The sequence below is a fragment of the Chelonia mydas genome, chromosome 7, assembly GCF_015237465.2.
Source record: "Chelonia mydas isolate rCheMyd1 chromosome 7, rCheMyd1.pri.v2, whole genome shotgun sequence".
Lineage (NCBI taxonomy): Eukaryota > Metazoa > Chordata > Testudines > Cheloniidae > Chelonia > Chelonia mydas.
The window spans coordinates 120517064-120527229 of NC_057853.1; the positions used below are offsets into that span (position 1 = coordinate 120517064).

Here is a 10166-nt window from a genome sequence, read left to right on the forward strand (position 1 = left end):
CACACGCAACAAAAATAGAGGGCCGGATCCTGAGTCCTTGCTAAGAGAGGGGCGGCAATTTAAGAGCTGGCTTTGTCCAGCTACCAAAATATCCAGGCGTTGTACTGAGCTGGGTTACTGAGGATACGGAAGATGGCTCTTGTCTCTCAGGATCCTTTGAAATATATTCCCCCGTCACCCATAATCTTCTGCACTACGGGATTCCAGCCCCCAAACCTTAGAAACTCCAGCTTAGGCCAGTTTGCTTTGACTTAATTGTGTGGGTCGCTTTCTTGCAGGTATGTTATAGGGCTGGGATTTAAACCTAGCAGATACAGACCTCTCTCTACATCACCCCTCACAGGGGTCTTATTACCCTGGATTCGACCGCATTTTTACTGGGAGGCCAACAGGGCTGGTCTGTTTCAACGGGTTCGCCTCCGCTTTCCCGCTGTTGAGAAGGAAATGCCCTTTCTTGTGGGGGCGGGTGATTTGTATCCGTGTGTGTCATTATGACCAGTCCTTTCCGGGGGATTCCACCTAAGAAAAGAGTGGCGTGACCTCAACAAGAGGGGAGAAGGGTTGTGAGTCTGGAACTGACCACCAATGGGGTTCCTCCATTCCCCTTTGGACGAGGTTCCCTCGCGGTGTGCAGAAGCCCCACCCTTAAACCATGAATGGAGTTCTGGTGGGGGGGGGGGGGGGGAAGAAGAGGACAAACTATGCAAATTTGCATTCGAAGCAATAAAGGAACGCACGTGCAGCTATCTAGACGTTTCTGGCTTTCCTGAAAGGGGCGGTGGGAGCCCGGAGGAAATCTCTGTGTTTTTAACGTTTCAGGGGGTGAGCCTGCAAGCCAACGCGAGGAACAGTCACAAACACAACCCCACTGAGAACACAGACCCCGGGAATGTTAAAACCACATGGTTCAGGTTTGATTTCCTCCGAATGATATTGCCCTGGTCCATTCTCTCCCCCCCCCCCGCACCCCCAGTTTACGTCCCGTGGAGATCATCTTGCTGGAAAGTGCTTTCTGCACCTTATCAGACGCCTGCTGCTGGAGACGCCGATTCTCTTTGAATTTTGCGCATATCCCGATTCTAACCCAGTCCCCCTGCAATCCCAGTGCTCGTATTTCCTTTATACAATAAGCTGTGTTCCCTCCCCCGGCCCCACATACGCACCCCGTTCCAATTTCTCCTTTGCCTCCACACGCACCCTGCGGAGATATTTTGCGCCGCGAGGTTTCTCGACCACCACAAACTGCGGGGCTGACTGCGCGCCGCGCGGCGCCTCAACAGCTGCGCAAAGACCAAAATAAAATAAAATACAATAAAAAATAAAGACTAGATGGGGCCTCAGGGCCAGGGGAAGTCAATGGAAGTTGGATCCGTGCCCTTGCGCGTTGACGGACACCACGTGGATTGGCCGTGGTGCCCCAAACGGAGAGTCCAGGGCGCTGTTCGGTGCGGAGCCGGTTGTGAGGGGAGACGGTCGATTTCCACGTGGTGGAATCTGTGCCATCGTCTTTCAACACATTCTGGATGGAGATGGCAGTCATCGGCTGAGCCCACACGGGATGCTCTTGGTTTCTTGCCAAGGATTTGAGATGTATTGATAAAGATCACACACTTCTTCAGCCCCCGCCCCCCCCAGAGGGGAGAGAGAAGCCCCCCTCCGTTCCGCGTGGTCTGACGACCTCGCCTTTGCACAGCGTGAACGAAGGCGGATCATGCTGGGAGCCAACACCCAGTTTAGCTGGGACACGCCAGAGCCACACATTTCCGGGGAGTCTAAGGAGTAGATGGTAGGAACCGATCTGAAAGCAGCCTGGCAGCAAACAGATCAACAGATCTGTGAATTGTGGCCTTTTGAGTATATGTCTCTAATGCTGGGTAGATTAACACACACACACACGAGTCCCAGGAATTGGCATACCTGCGTATCCACAGCCCCAGGAACAATCAAAAGCCCACGTGCGAGAGCCTAGATTGAAAGGGTGACTGTCATGTATGCAGGGCAAAATGCAGGCAGGAGCATAGCTGACACCTCCAGTTCCACTTTCCCCTGCCCAGCACACGTGTCAGTGGAAATGAAGAGCCGGGGTAGCTGAAATGCAGGTGGAACAAAACGTCATTTACCTGCCCGGTGAATTTCAGTGGGTCCAAATTTGCTCTCTTTACAGGACACACACCCGCAAACCATGCCCAAGTCACAAGCAACCCCCTCTCTCAAAGAATGGAGAAGGAAGGGATTAAGGAACCCTCCGGGTAATCTGAGCCCCCTTCAGTCTACTCTTGTTCTTGCTTCACAAATAGCAACAGCAAGCATGCAAAATATTTAAATATAAAAAATGATACGTTTGATGTGTTTAAACAGATGTAAAAGGTTATTCCGTGGAACCTGGACATCTGTTTACACACACCAGCCGTTAGAGAGGGGGTCAGAGGGTCGGGATTATGTAACTATCAAAGGGAAGTGGCGAATTAGTGTGTGTGTGTCTCTGTGTGTGTGTTTCCTTTTGTGATCCTGCGTGTGTAGGTGCGATGGTGTAGAAGTGCAATGATATATGAAGATGTGGGGCGTGCCTACAGCGGGTGTATAGTAGAGAGTGTGTTGCATATGTGTGAAGTGTGTGCCTGACTGCTCGTGTGTGTAGTGGTGTATAGGGACTGTGGCTAACGAGGATGTGTGTGTATGTGTGTGTGTGGTGGGGGGTGTCTGTGTGTTGCAGGAAGAGGGGTGTGTATGTGCTCGCTTTTGCTGCCAGTGCGCGCACTGGTGTGCGGGCAGTTATTTGCGCGGCTATGTTGTGTGTGAACTGTAGTGTAGGCGTGTTGTGTGCGAGAGGGAGGCTCTGGAGAGCATGGCGTTGTGTGTGCCTAGCAGTGGAGGCAGGGGTGCAGACGTGTGTGTATGTATTTGCGCTTCTGGCTCTGTGATTTTGCGCGCACTGGTATTTGAGGATGCCCTGGGGTGTGTGTGTGTGTGCTGAAGACTACACCAAGTGTAATCAGGGGAGTGCAGGGAAAGCTGCGACTCCTACCCCAACCCCAGAATCAAAAAGAAAAAGCCTTCCCTTTCAGCAGGGACTCATGCATCAAACTTCAATTTTCCGGACGATTGAATTAGTGATTTTTTTTCTCCTGAACTAAAATACACTTAAGTCTTTGGGATTAATTACCACGTTCTGGTCCCTCAGACTGCAGTATTAGTTATCGCAGCCACGTTTGACATCAACCCTGACACCTCATAAAATAAGGAACTGAATTTCACTGACTCAACCTGCTTTAGCCCTATTGGATAATTCAGAAGGGGGCTTTATTCTTCGTCTGGGAGCCCTTTGTTCAGTGAACAAGATCGAATATGGATCTCCAGCCCAACCTGGTGCAAACCCAGCCGCCAGCAGCCCCAGCCCCCAACAGGACAATCTCAGGTTTGGGGCTAAGAGGCGAGGCGGGGGGAGTTAAACAGCCCTGCAGAATGTCAGCCCCGGCTGTTAAAAATATGGATTCCAAGGGGGAAATCATTTAAAAAATACATCTGACCTCCAGGTACAGGGCTGGGGGTGGGGCCCGCTCGAGAGAGATCGGCGGGGATTCAGGGGCAGGGGCGGAGGGCTGGACGGAGAGCCAGGAAGATGGGGTGTCCTTTTGTTTTCACATTTGGAGACCTGGACTCCCGAGGCCCCCGCTCGCCCCAGAGCCGTCACCCCGGCAGGAGCCGGCGTCTCTGAAGCCGAAGAGTAATCACACATTGCGCGCACCTGCTCCTGGCAAGCCCACAGCACCTATTCCGGTGGCTAAACACCGGGTCCCAACACGGACCCGCAACCTAATTTAGCAGATCCTACAAGCACAAACCGACACACGCCGCCAAGGCGCGCGGGCGGAGCGCACCCCCCGCCCGCCGCGGCGCATCCGAGGCCGGGATGTACAGAAGGCCGGTCATCAATAATCCTAACAATTAAAAATCATAACCAGGGACACTCCGCAAACCGCCAAACACTCGCGCGCAGCGCTGCCGAGGTCCGATGCAGAGAGAAGGGGGGTAAAGCTTGTTAAACACCGGGGCCCCCCCGCCCCCCAGGCTGGGAATGCCACACACTCCTCGATTCCTTTTACTTCGTCCTGTTCATATCTAAAAGCGACCCACCCCCAAGGAAAAAAAAAAAGCAAAACAAAAACACTTTTGCAAATGCCAGTTGTTTTTTTTTCCCCTTGGAAGAAAGAAAAACCGGGGCTCTGAGTTTTATGGCTCAACCCCTGGCTAAATTACGACAGTTTTGTATCTCCCTGGCCTCTACCTCCTCCCCAGCCCCAAAACCAAAGATTTCGCTTTTGTTTGCCCGGCTCAAGTGTGCAAGGGAGCAAGAGGAAGCTGCAGCGAAGGGTTTGCAAACATTCCTCTGTCGTCAGCCGTGTAAGTTTCTCCATTAGCAGCCAGGCTAGTAAACCCCGGGCTGGCCCCGGCAAACTTCCCCGAACGGAAAAAGAGGAGCGCTGGAGATGTGAAAGAAATCGAGATTATGATTTATTTTGAAGGGACGCAAGAGTCACCCGCTTTGTGCCCAGCGGGGAGCCTGATCTCGTCTGAAGTTTTGGGCCTTGAATTCCTTGAGGTCGTCCCCCACCCCCCACGCACACCGCTCCCGGTCTGGCCCCCTAAAATCTACCACACCGGCTTTGCACCTTAAGGCAGCTCTCTGTACAAAATGCCATTTGCTTCCGGAAAGCAGGGGCACGTGAAGAACGAATTTGTCCCTTTGTACTTTGGCGGGTTTCTTTTGGGGGGCCGAGGGGGGACAGCTCAGCCCGTTGACAGATCAGTCCAAACTAAAAACCTGAAATCATTTCATCGCCTGCCCAGCGGGGCAGGCTCCCATCCCATCTCCTCCCTGAAAAAGAAATCGGGCTCGAACCTAGAAGCGTCTAAAAACCGAGGGAGAGGAAAATCCGTTTCTAGAAGGCGGCATACCCAGCCAATGTAGGGAAGTGACCATTGAAAAACACAGGCGTGAAAAGTGCGGGTTACCATCCGAGTCTCTTTGTTTAATCTTCTTTTGTTTCTAAGCGTGCAAAGGGAGTAAATAAAACACCCCCTGGGCTGGGGCGGCGAGCCAGCCGAATTACCACGCTGCAAATTTTAGGAAGCAGGGTATTATTTTTTACTCATCTGCTTTAGCCACGTGTGGTAAACTTCTCTGGGCTCATCGCGGCCCTTTCTCCAGCGAGCTCTTGTGTTTGCCCGCTGAAGTCAATAGATCAGAAATCCAAATTAACTCCAGGCCCTAGCCTCCCCCTCACCTCCAATCCCCCCCCCCCCGTTTTATTTTATATCTTGGGTATATTGTCGTGCTTGCAGCCTCATTAAATCCATTCCAAGACAAAAGAATAAAAGCATAAGGGGCGGGGGGGGAGGGGGAGGGAGAATGGAAAAAAAAAGAGAGAACAGATAAAGAAAACAAATAAAGCCCTTTAACTAGATATCTACATAAATGTCACAGTTTCTCAGCATTTACGATTTGCCTGCTTAGCATAAAAACACTTAAGAACAAGATTGAAGGCTTTGTGAGATATCTGGACAGAAGTCAAACATATCACTTGCAAAAAAAAAAAATGGGGGGGGAAGGGGGGGCGAGAGACAAGTGCTCTCCGAAATAATACTAAAGAAAGTGGATTTCATTGTAATTCATAGACTTGTTCCAAATGCCAAGAGAGAAAGGGGGAAAGAATAGAAGCCACATGGAAGGGCGCAGATGCCCCGATGAAGGGGGAACAGCTCTGCTCCCATTATTGTGGGAGGGAGGGTTAACCTAATCCATCAAATTGTCTGGAAATTGTGAAGAAAATTCAAAACCCATATGGTCTCCAAGCTTTCGGGTCCTTTCTGCGGCGGAGGGGCATGCTTGTTTCAGCATTGCGAGCCGCGGGAGGCTGTACACGCGCCATTGTCACTTGTCAGTTCAGAGAAGAGGGCTCATTTGTCCCCAGTTTTCATGCTTTACGCTAAAAATTACAACCCCATCCATTTTCAAAGAGGAGAAAGATTTATTTCGCCTCGGAGAAACTGGCCCAAGCCCCCGCCCCCTGCCCGCAAACCCATCCGGTCTGATTTGGAGCCTTGTCCTCTCGGACTCTGCCACTATCTACCAGATTTGTCTTTCTCACATAAATTTTGTAGAGAATAGGCAAACGCACATTGCCGGGGTGAAAAGGCAGGACACGCTAGTGGGGGAACAAATTTAGCAGGATTTTTTTTTTAGGTGAAAAAATTAAAAAGGGAACTTGTAAATTAAAAATCATCCATCATCAGCTTTTTGGGGGGCCGTGGGGGAAGCAGGGGTGCTACCTGAAAACGTTAATATATTTGCAAGGCTGCAGGGGGAAGAGAAAAAATATCAGCCACCATGGTGTTTGTCCATGTTACGATCTTTAGTGGAAACAGGAGATTTCTGTCATTTTCGCTTTGTATTTTTCAATTGGATATTTCCTCTGTAATTTAGAGCTAGAAAACTCGTTGTAGATCTCAAAAATTCTACACGTGTGTATCATTATATATATATATACAGAGAGAGAGAGAGAGAGAGACTTATTACTTGAATACTGAAATTCAATACTGTAGAATATACATTCTATATACACTATCCAAATCGTTCATATATCACTGTGTATAGATATACACACACCCTTTGTTTTAATTTCTTTCCATGGGTTTTCTCTTGAGAAAGAAAATCGCAACTCCTAGATGATTCATAAGTTGATGTCTCTCTACCGTACCTTGTCTTACATTAAAAAACCAAATACATTCCTTAGTTTTTGTTCGTCCACCCCAAAATAGACACAGCTACTGTAGAGGAAACGATTTTAAATGGAAATATGAATTGAAGGGTAGAGAGGGAATGTGGCAGTTCCTTATGTGGAGCCGTATTTTGTAATCTCAGGCGAATAAAAGATATTAGAAGCATATTTAGTTCACAAAGAATAACGTTAAAAGTCTATTAAAATGGTAAAGATTTTATTGTATCGGAAAAAGAGCGATCTGTACAATTCTAAGAGACAGGAAATAAAGCGACATTGTCCCTGTTGTAACTTAAATAGCAGGCCTTTGAAAATTTTTACAATTCAAACAAAACCATTTTGAAATCTGTCCTTTTTTTTTTAAATGTATAGCGTCCTCTTTAAATGTCTCGATCTTGGGATTTGTCCTCTTTCTTTTTGTAGCATGCAAAAATTCTAAAAAGAGTAAAAAATAATTCTAGGATTTTCTTTTTGTAACCACCTTCATATAAAAATACGAAAGGTAGCTTTTTAATAAAAGCACAACAATAGCAGAAAATGGTAAAAATAGCTTTTCCTTGGTAAAATGAGGCAGAAATTGCATTGGATACAAATATCTATGCTCTGAGGGCGCGGTGGGGAGGGGGGGGTACATATTTTAAACTGACAGTATTACCCATCCCCTCGTTCCCAAGATTTTAAAAGAATGTTTTTTGTAAAAAAGAAAAAAATTATTTCGTGCACATCTGAAACATGCAAGGAAAGGAAAAAATGGCTAATTTTAGCCTAACTTAAATCTCCTATAAACTGGTTCATTTTTGGGAAGTCGTTTAAAATAACTGCCTAACAAAACATCTGTTTGAAGTGGTGTATATCTTGCAAGGTTATGCTTTCCTTTATAAACGAAACCAATTGATACAGGGCTTTTTTAAATCATACCCTCAAAAAAAGAAAGAAAATCCAATATATATGTTTAAATATTTATACAGAAGCCATCCATAATTGCACCATTCCAAAGATGAAAACTACCTGATGTGACAGGCATGGGATATTGACTCTATTTTAAATTATTATTTTTTCCTATTGCTTATTGCTTTTATTGAAAAGAAACTGCCTTATTTCGTTGCAAACAACGCTGAGTGTCTGTCACCCGAGTTCATAGTTCGAGAATACTGTTGGGCAGGCTTTGCTCACAGTTTCACAGGTCCACCCCTTGAGTGCGGGGTTGTGTGGCTGTCAATGTCTGGGTTTGTTATTGTTTTGGAGGAGAAGAAGAAGAAGAAGAAGAAAAGAGAGAAAAAAGGTGTGAATGTGTGTGTGTGTGTGTGGGAAATATACCCACCACCACCATCACCACCACCACAATTCAGTCATCAACGTCAATTTCCACATCATCTTCATCCTCTGAGCACTCCTTACTGCTGGTGGGTTGGTCTGTGAGAGGGGATTCAGGAGACAGCTGAAGGTGGCTGGCGGTCTCCAGTCCATGTTTGGGTAGAGCCGGAGAAAGGGAACGCGATTTTCCCCTCCCTTCCGAATTCTGCTCCAGCTCTGAAATGCTAACAATATCCACCTGGGCGTTGGGCCCCAGTTTCTTGGCAGATTCCACATCTGCTTTCATCTCCTCCAGGTCTCTTTTGAGTTTGGCTCTGCGGTTCTGAAACCAGGTGATCACCTGGGCGTTGGTCAGCCCCAGCTGCTGGGCGATTTGGTCTCGGTCGGCTGGGGAGAGGTATTTCTGGTACAAAAACCTCTTTTCCAGTTCGTAGATCTGGTGGTTTGTAAAGGCGGTTCTAGACTTCCTCCTTTTCTTGGGAGTTTGTCTCTGGCCAAAAATAGTCATCCCATCCCTTCCTGCAAATAGTTAGAATATTTTTCCGTTCAGTCACACACAGAGAACCCCCTGCCCTCTCCTTCCAATAAGTTGGAAGCGGACAACAATAAATAAATCACCGGATGGAAGCAGCGTTAAGGAACTCAAAGGTGAATCCAAACCCAGTTAAAGCGTGTGTGTGTGGAGGGGGTATTTTGGGATGCAACGGACAAGTCCTTTGGATTTTCACCTCTGACCACCTTTCCTTAGGTGTGTTGGGAACGTATCCCAAACTCCGAGCTCTGTGAGTCCTAATTCAACGCAGCAGAGCCAACTATTCCCCCCCTCAAATAAAAGAGAAGGAATTAGGCCCAATTTCCCCCTGTCCCCCCATCTGTAACAACAATAAATCGTGGATAATTTGTGGGGAGAAGAGAATAAAACGAAGGACTAACAACTGATTTGTGTTGCCCAGATTTTCACTGGAAGGCAACTTTAGACCCATTTCTGGAAGGAGATGGTGGGGGAGGGAGGGAAACACTCTATATAGAAATGAAATCAAAAGGTGAGGTCTTAAGGGCCAGCCAGCTGGTTTCGCCTGCGATCTTCCCCAAATCCCTCTCGTTCCCTGCTAAGCAGAGAACCTCTAGGTTGGTTTCCATCTCAGGCAGGTGAAGTTCTCCACTGATGCTCTCCACAAACGCAACCACACCGAGAAAGGAAGGGGGTGGGGGGGCGGGAGTGTGTTAAAAAACAACCACAACAGCAACCACGGATCTTACCTTCAGCTGCCTGCAGGACGCTGACTTCCAGCCCTTTGAAGGTTTTGCTGGCCAGTTCCTCCAGGGCACAGAGCGGGGAGGTTTGGGAGAGGAGCGCCCGGCTGGAGAGAGGCAGGCCGGCCGGCGGGTGCTTGTCGGCGCTGGAGAGGAGATGGGCTGTCCCGCAGATGGTGTAACTTCGCCTGACGGCCGGCTTGTTCAGAATGTCCTCTATGCTGAAGGGGGTCAGAGGCTTGTTGGAATTGGCAGGAGGGGGCAGCTGATCCAGGGGGCTCCTTCTTCTCTCCTCCACCGAGGAAGCCTTGGCTTCTTCTTTGGAAGTCATGCTTGACTTGGGCTGGAAATTGTTTCTCGCTCTCTCGCCCCCCCACCCCACCCGCCCCTTGCCTTTTGTTTTGGGGTCTGGTGCGGAGCCGCGGCAGCGATCTGTATTTGCACCCGCCAGCGAAGGAAACAAAAATCACAAGGCGAGCGGCGGCGGCAGAAGTGGAAGGGAAAGGGGGAGGGGGGGAGGCAAGAAAGTTCAAACCACCCCCGCGGACTCCAGCGGCGGAGAAACAGGTCTTCGTCGCGGAGCAGCCTCAGCCCGCAAGGTGAGGAGGAGAGACAGGACTTGGCGTGGCTGGGAAGGGATCCCTGCAGTCCTGACACGGAGAGAGGTGACACTGCTCCACTCCTGTCCCAGATTTCCTCCTCCCGGCTGCTATTTTAAGATACACCCCAAATCGCTCCACTTTCCCTTCCCTCCCCCCCAAGCAAAGAGACTTTGGAGAGGGGGGAGAGCAAACGGCCCCTAAGCCGGGGACGAGGGGG

At 48.9% G+C, this 10166-nt stretch overlaps 1 protein-coding gene across 1 annotated transcript; it reads right to left on the reverse strand.

Annotated features, from left to right (window-relative positions):
• Positions 1-7135: 7135 nt before the first annotated feature.
• On the reverse strand, positions 7136-9678 carry LBX1 (ladybird homeobox 1). The gene is made up of 2 exons (XM_007066901.3): positions 9354-9678; positions 7136-8612 (listed from the first exon to the last, which is right to left on the reverse strand). Exons 1-2 carry the CDS (start codon positions 9676-9678, stop codon positions 8125-8127), a joined length of 813 nt encoding a protein of 270 aa, XP_007066963.2. The 3' UTR covers positions 7136-8124.
• Between the last annotated feature and the right edge of the window lie 488 nt (positions 9679-10166).